We start from the raw sequence: 18,852 nt of genomic DNA on the forward strand, positions 1-18,852 counted from the left end.
ATTAAGTGACACAAACAGTGGAAAATAAGGAGGTGGAGAGGCTTTTTGTTTATATAGGGCTTTGAGAGAAGACTTGAAAGCAATCTGGGGCCCAGTGTGTGAAGGATTCCGTAAGCCAGGCACAGAGTTTCCGATGTTGCCCAGTATGTGAGGAGGTGGCAACAAGGGCTCCTGGGCACAGGGGCTGCCTCACTTGCCTCACCTCCAGATTTTATCTGGAGTAGACGACAGCGGCTATGACTCTCTGCGGGCTATGCAATAGACCAAATGACAAATGGGCATAATCAGCAATTAGAAGGGGAAATTTGGGGGATTAGACCCAATAGGGGATGAACCAAGGTTTCTATCTTAGAAACACAGGTGGATGTTGTACCAGTTCCAAGACTAAATGCCAAGTATATGAAGTAGTGGGAACATGAGTGAAAGAAAGGGTGATGAGTCCAATTTTGGTTGTATTAGAAATATGAGACAGAAACCCTTCTAAAACACCATCTTGTTCCCCACTGCCTCAGGATAAAAAGCTTTTTAATTGTTTTAATTCTAGCACCCAGGTGTATTTTATCTACATGTCTTTTGCTTTTGAGAAAACCTGGGTTCAAATACATAGTGATATTGAGAAGGTTACCAATAACCTTCACTAAGCCTCAGATTACTCATCTTCCCACTGCAAATTAATACTCCCCTTATGACAGGATTGTTGTAGGGAGTAGAAAAAATATTTCACACCAGTGTTTTCTGCACAGAGCCTGGCCCATGGAAAGTGCTTAATGAACATCAGCAAAGTTTTCTAAGGAAGGCATTTAGAATTATCTTCCCTCCAAATTATGTTAAAAACATAGGGTCTTTTGGAGCGTCTGAGTGGCTCAATCAGTTAAGCATAGACTTCAGCTCAGGTCATGATCTCATAGCTTATGAGTTCGAGCCCAGCTGTGCTGACAGCTCAGAGCCTGGAGTCTGCTTTAGATTCTGTGTCTCCCCCTCTCTCTGCCCCTCCCCCGCTCACACTCTGTGTGTCTCTCTCTCTCAAAAATAGACATTAATATGTATATAATACATGTTATATAATATAATATATAGGGTCTTTAGAAAGGTATTGTGTGCTTTTAAACTTTACAAAAGTGTGCCGACTGATAAAAACAATCTACTAGTAACACTTCAAATGTTGAGCAGTTGAGGAGAGTTATGTTAATCATTCTACCCACAAACATCTTCATTTTAAAGGACTAACAAAAGAAAGTGTCTATGAGAGATGAGGAGGCAAACCCAATAAAGTGACAAACAATGAACAGAAAAGAAATCCCACTCTCCCCAACAGCTATGAGAACTGAGAAGCTAACACAGATCCTTTCTATCAGGCACACAGATGAAGTTATTAAAACATAAAAGTTTAAAAGATTAAAATAAAACAAAAAACACAATCAAGCTCTGCAGGAGGAAAGCGCTACATTTTGATGGCCTGATACCTAGCCTTGGACCTACAGATAACGATTAGGAAGACATGATTCCACAGTATGATGACTGCCTGGACAAGGGCATGAGTGCATCGGTCTGAACTTTCAGCCTGTGTTATGTGCTGCCAACCAACCCTCCTCCAAGCCTCAGATAAGATCAAGGCAGATACAGACATTATACTACAGAGAAGACCATCTCTCTATCAGGGAGTTGTATTGTTTGTGTTGTTTTTTTTTTCTTTTTTTTCCTAAAGTAAAGTCATCATTTATCAGTTCCCCCCCCCCCAAAAAAAGGCTTTCATTTCTTTTCAGCTTTTATGCTGCTGGGATTCTCTGATCACACTGTGTGGGGCCATGAAGAACTGTCCCAAGAATGATTCCTGGAAGAAGCAGAAACCCCTCCTGGAAATACATCTTCTCTCTTGGCCGCTGCCCCAGTATTCTCCCACTGGGAATTGTCTTAGGCAGGCAGGAGGATGGATGGCCTGAGGTCTTCCCTTAGCTCTGCTGTCCATGTTTCTTGAAGCCCATCCAAAGCTGATGACTCTCTAGCCTACAAAGGCGGTGTGCCTCCATGGAGGCCCACTCAGCAAACCCACTCAAACTCACTTTAAAAAGAGGAATTCCACATTCCTGCTCAAAAGAGGGTGAAGACTCAGACCAGCAGCTCAAAAAAAAAAAAAAAGGCTGCTATAACTGCCAACACAAATAGCTTCTCAACTTCCATTATAAGAGGTTTTCATCAATGGTTGAAATCTTTTATGTTATAGAAACAGTTTTCCACCCCCAAAAGAAGCACATTAAAGAGTGGTCCCTACAGTACTGGGAGTTCTTGAGCCAAACCAATTTACCCTAGCTCAAAACTTCTCACTGTAGAATAGAATGCAATGATTGATGCCGGGTTCTGGAGTCAGAACAGCTCAGTTTGAATCCTGACTCCACTGATAAATAGCTGTGTGACAATGAGCAAGTTACTTAACTTCTCTGAGCCAGGTTGTCCTCATTTCAAATGAGGCCAATAATAGTACTGTCTTGGAGTTGCTGTAAAGAAAATGTGTGATCAATCCTCAAGAATATAACATCATGCATAGGACCAAGTAAGTACTCAATTAAGTCTTTTGTTTTCTCTGCTACAATAATAACAACTACAGACTGCTTGAGCAAAGTATTTGCCACAACACCTTCATTTTCCTCCTGCTATTAGAGTATATAGGTTTTGTTTGTTTTCCTGCCTTGCTGGGTCTTTTTAATTTGTTAGTTGCTTCTAAAAAACTAAAGGATTGATATACAAGCTGCTAATTTTTGTGTTCTGTCTGCTTATTTTATTAACTTTCCTTGCATATCTTAGGCCTGTTCCTCCCTCTTCACCTCTAGGGCTACCACCTTATATCAGTTATATTCCTTCTAACTTGGGCTACTGCCTAGCCCTCTGGCACTAACATGCTATCTTCCTTCTGAAGGATACTATTGCCTGCTATTCCCAGACTCAAGAAGTTCAAAATCTTGAACTAAGCACTCAAGGCTTTCCCTGTCCTGGCAAACCCTTACTGCTTACTCTCCCCCCATTCCAGAGCTTAAGCTGCAGAGTCCCCTGCCCGCTCTTCTGAACACCGTACTGTGTCACCTCTGTTGCCTGTGCTCATGCTCCCCGCCTAATTCTACATCTGATAAAATTCTCTCCATTTTTCTGGTCCAGTGCAAATACTATCACATTCATGGAACTTCCCTGACCCCTCCATCCTCTGAATGCCCATGCCATTCTTATTGCATTTGCATTACTCTGCCACAGAGAATGCCTCTTGGTCCAATTCCAGATTTTCATTCCTATCTGCCTACTAGACAGAGCTGCCTAGCTATCCCAAAGCATCGAAAACACAGGCTGTACAAAACCTCTCTGTTCTTAGCTTCTGCCCTATTTCCACACTTGTTCCTACATCCTGCAATATTAGGCAGGGATCTCAATCATATAGGCAGGTCTCACTCAACCCAGGAAAGCTGAGAAATTAGGGTTCCCAAGAAGAAAAAAGAGAAAGATTCCTGAAGGGTCTCACAGAGAAGGGTATGAAAAAGCCATCTAGAGTCCATCTTGGGTAACTTTTCTTGGGTAATTTTTCTAACGTATAAAGAACTTCTAGAAATAAATTTAAAAAAGAATATAACAAATTATTAACATATTTAAAGATTCCCTATCTTCATCTATAATAAAAGTAAATGAAAACTACATTTACATGCCATTGTTCTTCTATGTTGACAAAAATTAAAAGCATGAAAACCACACTGCATTGACAGAGTTAATGGGGAAATAGGCTCTCTTTTATATTGTTGATGGGAATATAAATGGTTTAGTCTCTATAGAAGGCAACTAGCAAAATTAGAAATGTATTGTTCTAGCAATTCCACATCTAAGAAACTTATCCTACAGACATATTTATGTATATATGAAATTAAGCCTTTTCAAAGTTATTAATTATAGAAGTCTATATGAGAGGGGGGGAAAATGGAAACAACCTAAAAATCCTCAGGAGGAGACTGGTACATTGGAATAGTACACGTAGGTTAAAAGGAATGGAGAACTTTTATGTATGGATATAGAAAAATCTCAAAGACATTTTGTTTAAAAAAAAGAAAATCAAGGTACAAAACAGTGTGTATTCCATTATACCACTACCATAAGTACTGTTCTATAAATCCTATCAATTTGCTTCCATCTTTCTAGATGCTGCTTCTGAACAGTTCAAGCTACACCAACTGCCTGGTACAGAGCATACTTACAATTACTACTTGATGAAAGTGAGTAAGTTAATGAATACAGGAAATAAATGGATGAAAGAACACACTTGGGTACTTGGCCTCTAAATTCAATGTAAGGTCCTTTTATGCATAGATATGGAAAAGCTATGGCTGAATCTTAGCTATTTTGTTCCAGAACAGTCTAAAATACATCCTTATGTAAGACAAAGATTACTTTTAAATGAACATACAATGAATCTTCTAGGTTTACTTACTCGAATCCCTTAGGAAAAAGAAAAGCATTCAGCAGGGCAAGGTTGTTTTCAACCTTAAGACTTTTATTCTAGCAAGTGAATTTTCAATAACTAGGAAAGCCAAAGAGGCTGCCTGGTCATATCACCTCCCACTTCTCTCTTGCATGACTCTCTACTCCCACTGCTATTCTTGTCATGAAAACCTTCATCGCAACCATCACCACTTAATGAACGTCTGCTGTGTGCCAGACTGTGCTCCATGCCCAGCGTGCATTCTGACCACAAGCTCCTGAGGGATAAGTATAATACACTATCTCCATTTTACACACACAGGGATAGGCTGAAAGACGTATGGGTGTGTGTCCAACATGCCACAGCAATGAGGATGCTATTTCTTAAGATAGAGTTTAATTTTCTACATGTAACTTTCTGACAATAGATAGCAGTTTGAATAACCTGGATAAGTGAAGTACTAATATGAAGTAGTAGCAGTTCTGGGATAGATGGCACACATGAAATCCAAGAGCAGTGCTTCTTTATCTGTTCAGGAATCCCTAAAAGCCCTGCTTTGCATGTTTAGGTGGCAGAGAGTACCCACACTCACCAGAGTGATAGGACACCTATGTGCCAATTGCCCAGTGAGTGTTTCTCACCAAGGCCCACTCATCACAGGTTATCAGGAGATTCTCCAGCTATTCATTATTATAACCAACTCATTTTCTCCACGGTAATTATCTGTGAGCAACGTATCATGCTGTCCTTGGAACCATCAAACTGACATACGATTAAATAGCAGAGGGCTCTGAAGTTAAATTTAAAACCACTCTCTTACACTTCAACTCACACATCACATCGAGATCTGTCCAGTCATGGGAATATTCCAGTTGACCAACACCACAGGCCAGCGAGACTATTCCATTACTTTATGTTCCCATCTGGGAAGGGTAATAGTTTTGTTCTCAAAACTTTCAAAAGAGATTTTCCCAAGACCTGAAGTAAAAATTTGCAAAACAATTCTGTTTGTAGCTTTGCTTCTGCCACATATTAAAATGTCTCAAGAGTTGCTTATGTTCACTGTGTGTCTTCACAATTACATGTGGGGTCTCACAAGAAATAGCATAATTCATCCACACATGCTGAGGATCACATACTTTTCAACTTTCATTGAAAAAATTATTGCAAAGCATAAATCATTGCAAACTCAGTTCTGTTTATACCAGAAAGAATAATGCTTATATTAACAATGTTACCAACTAGCAAAATCCTGGGAGAGGAGGTCACTGGGCAAGCTAGAATTAAAACATAAATAAGTCTCACTGCTCTTGGACTGAAAAAAAAAAAAAGGCAATAAGATATTCGTCAAGGAGAATTTCTTTCCATTCCCTGACTTGCTCTATAATTTCTAGAATTAAAGTTTTTCTATAAAAATAATTCTACACAGTTCACTCTATTTTTGCAGGAACTGTGAATTAGAAAAAAACTTTTTCCCATCCTCAATAAAATGCTTGCACCCAAAACAAAATCGGCCAATTTCTGTCTTCCTATTCTATTTTTTCATATTTATTTGGCTTAATATTATAATCAATCTTCACCTGTATAGTATTCATTGAATTTAGAAATGAAAAAGAGCTGCAAATACTAAAATTCTAAGAATTTCTTACAAAGAAACTTCCAAAACCTTTGTTAGGTATATTAACAGCAAGGCATTTTGTTCAGAGAAACATACACAGAACCCACTCATTTTTAAATAGGTCCCTCCAAAACATAGACTTCACAAAAATGTGAAATTACGCAGTGTGAAAATTCCAAGTACCTTTACCCAATACGGAAGAGAGTCCCAGTCACTCTTTGGATAGGTTTCCCTACAACCTGAGCTGGTATTGTGGGTAATGAAGTGATAGAATTCACATTTCATAAGAAAAGCCATATAAAGGAAATAGATATTATTTTTCTAGAAAGTGATTTATAATAATACTGAGAAACTATTTTTTAAAAAATTCCTTCCCCTTCTCAACATTTACAGAAAAGGCTAACATATCTTGAGAGATTTACTATTTGCTGATATTCATCCATATGGTAGTACCAACCGAAAGCCAGGAAGGAGTAGGGATGAACGGGTGGGGAAGGAGGAATGGTTTTGAAAAACTACAAGGAATGGTTAACCCTACCAACTTGGCATCTCTTCTTCTGGGGCCAAGACTTACCAGCCTACCTGGGACTATCCCTTGATTTTGCTGTTGTTGTCACTGTTTTAACAGATCTGCAAGTGCAAAATGGTTTTACTCATCTCCAAGGAACCTCAGAAACACACTGTACCACAAAGCATTTCAACTACAGTGCAAATTGTGTTCCTTGAATCTTCTTCACATTCTAGAGGATACAGATAGCCAGAGCAGCCACTCAGGAAAAAGCTATAAAGTAAAAATAATGCAGAGTATAAAGCCCTAGCTCTACAAATTGGAGCTGGCTCAGCAAAACATTAGCCATGGCAAGTCCTATCAAGGCCAGGTTGGAAAGGTGCAAGAACCAACCCCTGGCTACACCTCAAAGGTTCAAAAACATTTCCAAATATAGAACCCACTTTATGTTTGCAGGAGCTGTAAATCAGGGAAAACAACTTTTTCCATCTCCTATAAAATATTTGCACCCAAAGCAAAATCAACTGATTTCTGGCTTTCTACCAGTTCTGCTTGGGCATAAAATTTTCTGACACTTCACCAGAAATGTCAGCATTAGAAGGCAGCTAAAAGAGGGAAATAATTTTCTGACCTGTGAATAACCCCTTCAACCCCAACAGGAAAAGGAATTTTAAAAAAAACCCGAAACCCAGTTTTTCTGGCTATTAGTATAAATGGGACAAACTATTTTTCTTAGTAGCCAAATCCTTCCTTATAGGAAGTGCTGGTCTTTTAATTCAGTGAGGGGAGGGATCATGTCTGTTTTACTGCTATATTCCCAACATCTAGCACTGACTCAATGCAGAAGAATTTCAATGAATAGTCAAGAAAGGAGGGGAAGGAGAGAAGGGGAAAAAGAAAGGAGGAAAGGAAAAGAAAAGAAGATGGAAGGAGGGAACAAAAGACAGAAAGAAAGAGGTAAGAAGGAAGGGAAGCAGGGATACAAGAAAGGAAGAAGGGAGAGATGAAGGAGTAGAGGAGGGAAAGAGAGAGGGAAGGAGAAAAAGATAAATTTAGAAGGAGAGATTTTCTCTTCTCCTTTGTCTTTATTTTTCTTGAACTTTCAGTCATCCAGCTTGATAGAAAACTAATCATATCTTTTCTGCTGGCTTCCTGTCTGATGTAGTCGACTCCACCTCCAGGAAGAGCCCACCAGCAACTCTCCATAGGGACCCAGTAGAGGGTAGGAGGAGTGAGACGGAGCAAATGGAAGTTATTGTCTTCAACAGTTATTTCTTCAACACACAGGAGTGTGAGTGCCACCTCCAGGGTGTGCTACAACACCACATGGAGCTGGAGACCCAGCCTGTACTCAAGGAAGCTGCCATCTACTAGGAGACACAGCGCCTAATCCAAGGTAGGATATAACACAGGCCAGGGGAAAGGGTCAGATAAAGCTCAGGAGATCAAGGCAGGGAGAAATTGCTCTGCCTGGGGGGCACAGGGAAGGTTGGACAGGTGATACCTGAGACGGCCATGAAGAGGCAGGATTTTTACAGAAGAAACCAGCCCAAGGAGGGGGAAGGGATAGATGGGGAGGGAAGCATAAATCCCAGGGTGAAGAGAGAGGCTGTCTGCACAGCAAACAGGACAGTATGTCCCCAAAATGCTTCATGTGGTCTATTCTATGAACCCCATCTTTGGGAAACCATGGATCCCACACAATTGCATGGGGGTCTCTATTGCAGGGCTCCTCGACGATTTTAATGCAACTGGAGCAGAAGTGGCAAAAGATTCCATTTATAAATCAGAAAGGATCGGCTTTTGGGTGAAAACTCCCAATTTCTTCACTTACTACCTTGTATTAACTCCAGCAAAATACTTAACTTTTATGAACTCCAGTTTCCTCTTCTCTAACATGAAAGAACGGACAGTCCCAACCTCATACAGTTGTTATGAGTTATACTACATAAAAAGTTGTTAATTCAGTGCTGGCACTTAGTTAATGTCCAGTATTGTTACTGTTGCTGCAACTTCGGCTTCTGTTATTTCTATGATTATTAATATCAATGTGCATCATGAATATAAAAATGAATGTAATATATATCATTTCTTAAATGATTTGGTCAGTTTTCCATCAGCTATTTTTTTTTAAATTTATTTTGATAGTGAGAGAGAAAGAGAGCGCATGAGCAGGGGAAGGGCAGAACGAGAGAGAGGAAATCCCAAACAGGCTTCACACTCAGCATGAAGCCCAACGTGGGGCTCACTCTCATGACCACAAGATGACAACCTGAACCTTTATCAAGAGTCAGACACTTAATTGACCAAGCCACCCAGGAACCACTTCATCAGCTGTTTTTTAGAAATACGAGGCCAGCATATAGTCCCAGGCCTATAGTTAGTTGCTCGCTAGGTATTTGTGGAGAGAATAGGGTAAGAACTAGTGAAGAACAAACTGCAGGACAGCAGGGGATGCTCTAGGCAAGTTGTTTTCCATTATTTTTTGGGGGCAACAGGCCTCTGAGGTCCAGAAGCAATGACTTCATCCTTTGCTAGAAGAATGAGAGATTGAGAGTGCAGTACTGAGCTCTGGGGAAACATCACAAAGAGTTTATTTTGGTAGAAGTATTTGAAGTGACTCTGTACAATGAGCTCACGCCTGCTGCCAGGTGCCAGCCATAGCTGGAACCTGCTTGCCAGGGAGATGCACACAACCCATCACCAACAGTAACCCCGCAGGACACGTGCAAGGAGGCTCCCAGGAGACCTACTCCAAACACAGCTCCTTCCTTTCCAAGAAGGGATACTGAGGCATAAGGAAGGAAGCAGCTGACTAAAGATCCAAAGCAAACTGGAGGCTGGGAGAGGCCAGGAAAGCCCTGAGCCTTCTGGTTTTATGTGGTTGACTTTCTGGCAGGATTTTGAAGTGAATCCCAAGGATATTTTTCTCTTTGTGGCCAATCGCTGCATACATTTATCTAGATAATGTCATCTGTCGTAAGTCACACGCTAATCTCACAAATAGTTCCTAGAAATGAGCAAACTTCACATAAACTACCCCCCAGAGTGCAATGCAGAGATCCTGTTAAATCTCTCCAGCTTCCCAATGGTTTGTGTGTAAAGAGATTCTTAACAGAAGTGGGAGTTTTCTAGAGTGAGAATCTGACCAGGTTTGGAATAGGACATTTACATTTTACCAAACCAGATACTTATTATCTGTCTACCTGAATTCAAGCAGGAGAGTCTTTATAGAGTTTGAAAAGGAAATGAGGCCATTTTAAAAAGTAGTTGGAGGGGAAGATTTCCCATGGAGTCCACAGCACAGAAAAAAAGACCTAACAGTCAAGTTTTTAACTTCAGACTGAGAGGTAGGGAGGTACAGGGCAGACTACAAACTTCTACGCTAAGAAAGATCACACATTAAGAAATATATGTATGCCATGTGTATACACATATATGTGTATGCATACATACACAAATATATGTATCTCACTTGTAAGCCATATCAAGAAAGTTCCCTGGGCCAGAGATCCTATATTTAATTCAACTGTTACATTTCATTTTTTTTCCTTTAACTATCTTTTTTCTTTTTCAAGTTTTTATTAAACTCCACTTAGTTAACATACAGTGTAATATTAGTTACTTACATACAACACCCAGTGCTCATCACAAATGCCCTCCTTAATACCCGTTGCCCATTGAACCCAACCCCCTACCCGCTTCCCCTCCAGAATTGTTACGTTTCATTTTATTTTAACTGGTAAACTTGGAAGTAGTTGGAGGGGGAAAAAAAGCATAGTTAACTCTAGAAACTTGTCAAAGTTCAGGAAAGCTTCCAACACCTACAGACATTTTTGTTTCCAGGAAAGCAGGGCTGCCCAATTCCTATTACACTAAAAATATAACAAGAGACTGTTTACAATGATTCTACATTGTCTCCGTTGTGTTTATATGGGGCAAGAGGTTATTAAATGATACTGAAATGATCTGAATCTTGATTTGACCATATAGTTCATACAACCAGACCTGGCCTGAGCACTTTACCAAAACCAGGCAATACACCAAGCCCTCTGTAGGGAGACCCCTTGTCACTTACAACCTCTCCCAGCCTTAATCCTGTGTCTTGTCTTCTGAGAGTCCGAGTTCATGTTCATTCACCATGAAATATGAAAAAACTAAATACTACACAATACAGTTCCTGATATATACGACATAGCACAATGCCTGTGGACAACATCTGAAGGCCCTGGCAGGGAACATGAGGTGTGAGAGACAAAGGGTTCCCCGATCTCAAGGACTTCAATATCAACAGATGCAGATCAGGAGCAGCAGAGGGGAGGCAAAAGGAGAAAGAAAACAAAAACAACAGGCAAGGAAAAAGGCTAAAAGCTTCATTAAATGAGCAGATCCAAAACTTGGAGAAAAGGTTTGGATGCTATGTGGCCAAGCTCCTCCTTTCTGACTTTCATGACAATGTCTGTTTCTGCATACAGGGGCACCAGAAAGTAAATTAACTGTCATTAGGTTTTGGATAAGAGCAGTTCTGTAGGACCATAATTTTAACTTGTGTTTGGATCTCTGGTGATCTCATGAGAATGGGCTTCATTCAGTGTGATGAAGTTCAAGGCAGTTCCTGTGGGACATCCAGTGTGGTATGTGGGAATAGTAGAGATGTAGTTTCATTTTCAAGGACTATGAGCCACAGGGATTGGGAGCAGACAGTGGGGCAAAACTGGTGTGTGGGCAGTAGGTCTCATTTTGAAATCATTTGCTGTTATCAGAAATGTATTGGTCTGGTGGCTTAGGTGATGAGCAGTGGACAGAATAAAGAGATGCAGATCCTGAATAAAGAGAAGAAAATAGTATCGCTTGCCTCTCAAAAGAGCAACTACATTGGCTATCAATTTGAGTCCTTTTTTTCCAAGTTTTGGTATCCCAAAACATACAATGAGTACCTTTCGGTAAATTCACTGATAGAAGAAATCACTAGACGTTACTGCATATTATTGGAAAGAGAAGTCTTGCTTGACTTAAAGGAGAACAAATTACTGACTTGGACCCTTATCTTAGAGGATTCAAATCTTGGATGCATTTCTTAAAGAAAATTTTCATTTTGTTTCTCAATATCGGGGTGTACATAATCAATGCAGAATCAAGCTTTACATTTGGTTCCATATGCTTTGTCCTAGTTAATTAAGGTATGTCTTATGGCTAATAAAAATGAAGTTAAAAAGTCAAAAACCAAAACAATGACAGGAAATAACATGTGTGTACAATATGTTACCAACACACTGATAATTTTCAAAAGTGACTTTTAAAAAAAGTATTGTAAATCTTTCAAAACAGTGATTTATTAAGCAAAATGTCTTGAGTGGTTTGCACTATTAAATTTAGCTTTTGAGTTGCTGTGTCACAGGCAAATCTTTTGTTCTCCCAGGTTAAATTTAGTGTCCTGCATTTTGTTTTTTCCACTGCAACATGTTTTATCATCATGCAGTCAATTTTCTGAGATGCTGAGAAGAAGTGCACTAGGGAGTTTACACTCTGATTCCTCTTACTGATTGTATAATCCAGGAATCAAATGTATCAAATAATCCAACAGCAATTTATTTCCATCTTCTTCTTTGCCCTTTCCCACCTATACAGCTTTCTCATAGAAATAAACAATCCCTAGGCATAGGATGAAATGGTAAAAAAATGTGGTGGCCAGAGGAAAACCATTTCAGAAATGTGTTTGTTAAACAGGTGCAAGTGATAAATTGAGCTTGGGGGGCAGGGGGAGGCGGTTAGAAGAAAAACTTAAAGTACTGACCTGAGAGTCAAGCTGATTGGAGCAAGGGTGAAAGCAGCAATTTGGAGGATAAGCAGAAGGGAAAAGGGATAGCAGAAGAGAATAAAAGGAAGGAAATGCATTAGTTTTAAACATACAGCCAACAGATGTTATATTTGCAGGTTTTATAACCAAATGAAGGACAGTAAAGCAACTCTTATCTGATATTACCTCAAAGCCCTGGGCATACACTGTAAGTTGTTCTTTTAAACTTACATAAGAAACCGGTATGTGCTCTTATAATCACTGTAAGTACTGGTGTGAACCAGAGGTGTGCTCCAGCAACCCAAGAGCTGGAATCTGCCCTTTTCTGGTGGTTTATTCATTGGGAAAGTTCCTATCCACGTGAATATAAAACTTTATTATTTAATAAACTGAAATGGAAGTCACTAAGGTATTAGAGCTGGTGGTAAGCACTGATGTCAGAAAGATTTTATTTGAACTAGTAACCATATAATAAGAGCTTCCTCCTTCCTCTTGAAAAGCAAAAGGGGCCGAGCAATTTGGCTTTCTGTCCAAAGATTTCCATTTTTGATGCTCACAAAGCATTGCACCTAGCAATGATCAAAGACACTGTGAGCAGGGCTATGGGTGAAGTGCTGCCCTCCTTTCAGCCTCCCCAAAAAGGACAGAGCAACTTCCAAAGCTCAGAGTAATTTTTTTCAGTTGTGAAAATGAGGATCATACTGCATCACTGAAAATATCCAGATGCTTGATAACTTATTTGTACAAAAATATTTAACATGCCCTTCTAATAAGTCAAAACAACAAAGTCCCAGATCCAAGCAAAAATTAAAAGAAAAAAGTCATGATCTTCTTCAGGCTACTAGAGGAGCATACAGGGGACATTCATTTTGTTAACCTATATAATGCTCTTTGTAAAAAACAAAGTGAATGAGGAAATATGTTACCAACTATCAATAGGACCCCACTATTCCATACTTTTAAGAAGTAATTTTAAGCATTTCACAGAAAAAGGAAAAACAAAACAAATCATCAGGAGAAAGCTTAAATAAGAACATTTCAAATGAAAACAATGTTGACCATAATGATAAAATTCGAAGAGAAAATTCAAGATTAAACACATGGTGAAAGCATTGAATCAACAATCCCTCATATCTGAAATCTCTCTGCAGAGTGTGTCATGATCATGAACACATGATTGATCAAAAATAAGTTAGATCAGGCCATGATCATTGTGGGGAATCTGGCCTCAGCTGTTCCTTCAAATCCTTCTTGATCAGAGAGGTATATCAAACTGTGATCCATGGCCAAGCTTTAGAGAATCCTAAATTGAAACAGTAAGCAAACATTTAAGATTAGTTGCCTTTTCCAAGGGTTCCTAGTTTTCATCAAATTCCTAAAGGCATCCATAATGTACATAACCTTCCCCAAAGGGTTGCTAGAAATGGTGCAAAACCATCTGCCACTTGTTTCACTGAAATGTTTTTAAATACTTTAATAAACATAAATAGAAATTTCTCAGAAAGAGGAGTTTATATCAAAACAAACAGAACTGGTATCAAGTTTCTTCAGCATATCATGAGACTTCTAGTACACAGTATAATTTTTTTAAGCAAAGCTTTAGTTACATTTTGTAAAAAGTGTTATGAAAGGCATCAAAGGAATTATGTCAGCACATTATTGAACAAATTCAGAAGAAAAAAATCATAGTCTGTTTCTCAACATTAGATAAGGTGCTTTTAGGCATCTAAAATGATTTCTCAAATGTCTGAATCTCTGATGACATTAGTCCTTGATCTAGATAATTAAGTGCTACCTGTTTTCTATTTCTATTCCAATGTTATTATGTCTGAGGAGTAGAATGCTGAAGGACCCACTCTCCTCTCCACAGTGGGAGGGAGGCGAATGAGGACTTGATTTGGGCATTCTCTGTCCTCTAGGCATATACCAACAACCCCCCTAACATATTTAAGATAATTACATGAAAGGTTACCTGACCAATTCCTTCCCATGGGTGAGATGCCAGAAATCCAGTAGCAGCTGGCCTTGTTTGACAAGGGCTCTCTTAACCTCTCTCTTTTCCCTAAGGCAGAATTAATTCTGAAACTCTAAATTAAACTCAGAGCCCTTGATGACCACTGACAGAGAAAGACCACATATTTCACTCCCTCTAATGTTTAATTGCCTATTTGATCATATAGCATACATGGTATCTAGCACTGGTGATCAGATAAGGACTTCAACCTGATTTGGACCAACCCTCAGGAGTATGCTCCTTCACCCACCTGTGTTAAACTCCCCCAGAGTCACCCGCTGTCCAAGGCAGAAGCTCCCTGCTGAGCCATCAGCATCAAGTGCAAGAGTTTATAAGAAAAACTGCACATGGGGATCACACTGTAGCAATATGCATTTTGAAAAGCAAAATCTTTAGTGGATGATGAAAAACATCATTCATGTGGAATTTAAGAGGTAAATGCATCCATGTAAGGGCCAGGCATATGCTATTTGGAATATATACAGTGTGGAGAAAATTAAAAATGGGAAGATTAACAGAGTAGAAAGCAAACAAGAAATGCCCTCTGAGAGAGAAGTAGGCCAGTGTCAGTGTCGTTTGAGTTATGTTATTCCTAACCCTGAACCTTTTGCTGCACATGACTGAAGTTCTGGAATATTTTAACATTCCCTGCTTTTAAAAAGAAGTCTTTTCACTATGGTAGGTCATATTACAGACCAGAGACCACAAATTTATTTCAAGTTCAATTTTTTGGTTTTCAAAATCACAAACTTAATTGCAAACACTCCTCCATGCCTCCAAAATGGAGATATATGTCACACTGCTAAGAAATCTTTAGTTCCCAACATTATGAGGTAGGAATTTTGTACTTTAAGCCAGAAAATGAAGATATTGCCCAATTTCAAAAGGGCTGCCTGACAAATGAGGAAGATGTTTTGGTCAGAATACACATGGAGCCCAGCAGATAATGCTTCAGAAAGGCAGGCCAAGGCTAAACTGTCCTTTCCCCAAGAAAACTTTCCCTCTTTCTCTCTACCCCCACCTCCTTCGGGGCCTGGGTTGGGGCTGGAGCTCAGACATTTCCCAGATTATGTTCTGCTGCTAGACCCAAGACAGAGGCAGGCAGAGAACTGGGACAGACTCGAGTCCCACCACACTTTTAATGAATTACAGTGCTTGGGAGGCATCAGCTTTAAGGAAAGGCAAAGGCAGAGATAAAGAAAATGTGCAGAAAGTACATAAAGATAAATGCCTGTAAAAATCACTGCTGTTTTAATGCATTCCATATTGAGGATATAAAAATGTGAATATTCTTGATGATTTAATGGCATTAGAGTCCAGCTAAGACCTGTTTGTCCAACTAAGACTAAACTATTTTTATACAAATATTTATAGTAGCTGATCCTGATTTTTCAGTTTCAGTTCTAGGGAGCTGGGTTAGTACAAAAAAAAACTGCCTTCAAAATGTGGGGCACATCACCTTCTCTCATGAAAGCTAATAAAGATGAGACAGATCTCCTGTGGCCCAGCAGCAATGCCTCTCTGCCGGTTTTTGACTATTTAATGCTACCAGACTCACTTCTTCTTTCTGGCTCTTTGTTGGATTGGATTGTTCTTAGTCACTCACCTGTTAGACCTGTGTTCAAATTCCAACTTTCATTCTCATAAACTCTGAAATCCTCAGAAAGTTACTTAATTTGTATAAGTCATAGTTTTCTCATCTATGAAATTAAGATAATGATACTTTCTGTGTAAGTCAAGTGCCTAGCAGATTGCCTGATATACACTGTGGGCATAAAATATAATCTATTATTATTATTATTATTATTATTATTATTATTATTATAACTGCTATTATTAATATTATCTAGGACATAGATAATATTATGCCCTTAAAAGACTCATAGCTTCTCAGAACAGTAAGACTAGGAGTCAGAAAACATACATTACAGTTTTGCCTGTTTCTAATCACAGGACCAATCTCCAGAAGGTAATTCAACCTTACAGGGTCTGTTTTCTCATGAATAAAAGAGATGTGATCATAACTTCCTGTGATCTCACATTAGCTTTTTAAGAAAAATTTTGGTCCTAATATATAATTCCAAAGTAGCCATGTAGATGCATCTAAAATTAACAGTGATGGGGTGCCTGGGTGGTTCAGTAAATTTAGCATCCAACTTCGGCTCAGGCCATGATCTTGCAGCTCATGAGTTCAAGCCCCACATCGGGTTCTGCACAGACAGCTCAGAGCCTGGAGCCTGCTTCAGATTCTGTGTCTTCCTCTCTCTCTGCCCCTCCTCTGCTCTCTCTCTCTCTCAAAAATAAACATTCAAAAAAATTAATAAGTGAATTAAATTAAATTAAGTGTTTTTAAGAACCAATAGACTGGCAGAACATTCCCACATCTTAAAATTAAAATTAAGCCCCTAAGGATTTCAATTTGTACACTCATCTCAGGAAAAGAAATTCTTGATTTAATCACAAAAATTGGTACACTGTATAAAAGTCTGATTATCATCAAACTAATACTAAGATTTTTAAGTGAAATACTAATTGATTTGGAATTTGAATATATTAAATTCTATGCTTGAAAATTTTGAAAATTTGAGAATTAATCTATCCATTTAATACATGGCCACTTAATATTGATAATTTATTTGTTTTAGCATTCAATTATTCATAATAATAGAAGGGTCGCACCAGGACTTGGCACCTGAAAAGTATGATATATTGTAAGAAATTGTTAGAGATTCATTTCTAACAAGATTTAAGGTGACACAGCTGGCACGAAGTAGAGGCAAAATTTGAACCCAGGTCTTTTTGTGAGTACAGCCTGTGAGCTTTCCACAAGGCTATAGGGAGCTATTCTGCACATGTCTTGAGGTCCTTTCAGGCCTCACAAGTGTCTTGATCAGAGCTGGCAATCATTCACGGATTCATTTAAAATTTGTTGATCTCTTCCATATGGACTGAATCTAGAAAGACAAATTCTGCCTTATTGCTGAACCAGTAAGAAATCCTCAGAGGTACGGAGTTACATAAGATTATTCAGAAATTCTTTCCTCACATGAAATATAGGAAAAAGCATCAATAGAAAGCTTATTTTTAGAGTCTGTCCTATACATAAATACAATATGGATATGATTTACCTGAGAATCTAAATGCTCTGGAACCCTGATATAACTATCTTTGTTTTTAGACACAATTTGCTATCAGGTAGTCCTGACTTAGACTGCATTCAAACATATTTATTTAACAAGTGCTATAAGGTCCTCTTACAAGATACATCCCAAGGTGATTTATTGTGGTGTGCCAAAAGACATCAAAAGGATATGAGCTCCTTTCACTTTCTCCTATCTAGAATGAATTTCCAAATATGTTCTTCTATATTCTTTGCTTGAAACAAACCTACACCACAAATGCTTGTCTTTCATGGGAAAATCAACAACAACCACCACCACAACAACAATTACTACTACTACTAAGGTTTCAAGTAGTCATAGCCTCAATTTCTCACACTCTTTGCAGGCACAAATGCTAAATCAGGAACATCACTCAAAAAACTTGGCCATTTCTTTATTAAACACTTAAGAAGTACATAAGCCCTCAAAAGCTAGTTGCCTTCTTGAGTATCCTACAGAAACACAACATCATCCCTAACAGGCCCCATTCTTCATCCATAACTTGTTTCCAACTTGAAATAGAATGCATATTCCAGAGCTACCACCAACTGCGATGGGCAACTAAGCTCATGTTCACTCAGTGCTGACAATTCACAACATGACTGCAGAACTTACCTCTCAAGTTCTGCAATCTTCTTGTCCTTGTCATTCTTTTCATTCTCCACCTCCTTGAGGATCTCCAGCAACCGGTCGACTTCTGCTTGAGCCTTGCCACACTCATCACGGTAGTAAGATGCCTCTTTATCAAGTTGTTTTATCCGGTCTGCAAACTCGGGGTTCATCCTGGAGTCATCTTCAATATTATGAGCCTTCAACATTATATTTTTAAAGAATGTAGTTAAAACAACAATTTAGAACAACAGGTAGTACAGTAACCAATGGCCCAGAAATTATCTTTGAAGAAAAAATAACCATCAAGAATTATGGGTATACTGTCAGTTAAAAGGCAAAATGGAAAATTCCACATTTCACCTGCCTTGGAACAATGCTGATTTTAATTATATTATTGTTTCACAGGGGAGTTTCTTTTATTATTAATATTTTGTTGCATTAAATGTTACTACTTTGGAGTTTTTTCCCCCACCAAGAAACAGGGGCTGGTTGCGGGTAGAGACTGTGACATCTTTATTCCTGATGCTTTGTCAAGCAGAACAAAGACAATTCGACCTCTCACAGTTAAGGAGGTGATTCATACCAACAGCTTCCTTTTCTAGTAGAGAACTGAGATATAACAATATTAAATTATTTTTCCAAGAACCCGCAAGGGTATATATATATATATATATATATATATATATATATATATA

General features: G+C 38.8%; 1 protein-coding gene across 1 annotated transcript in view; it reads right to left on the minus strand.

Moving 5' to 3' along the window:
* The window catches only part of ERC2 (ELKS/RAB6-interacting/CAST family member 2), a 916,748-nt gene that overhangs the window by 437,406 nt on the left and 460,490 nt on the right, over positions 1-18,852 (minus strand). Inside the window, exons 11-12 of the mRNA XM_029918083.1 lie at positions 18,161-18,354; positions 12,368-12,379 (exon numbers count right to left, since the gene is read on the minus strand). Coding sequence (XP_029773943.1) covers positions 12,368-12,379; positions 18,161-18,354 — 206 coding nt within the window. The remainder of the gene's footprint in view (positions 1-12,367; positions 12,380-18,160; positions 18,355-18,852) is intronic.

Source organism: Suricata suricatta, chromosome 12, assembly GCF_006229205.1.
Source record: "Suricata suricatta isolate VVHF042 chromosome 12, meerkat_22Aug2017_6uvM2_HiC, whole genome shotgun sequence".
In the NCBI taxonomy this organism is placed as follows: domain Eukaryota; kingdom Metazoa; phylum Chordata; class Mammalia; order Carnivora; family Herpestidae; genus Suricata; species Suricata suricatta.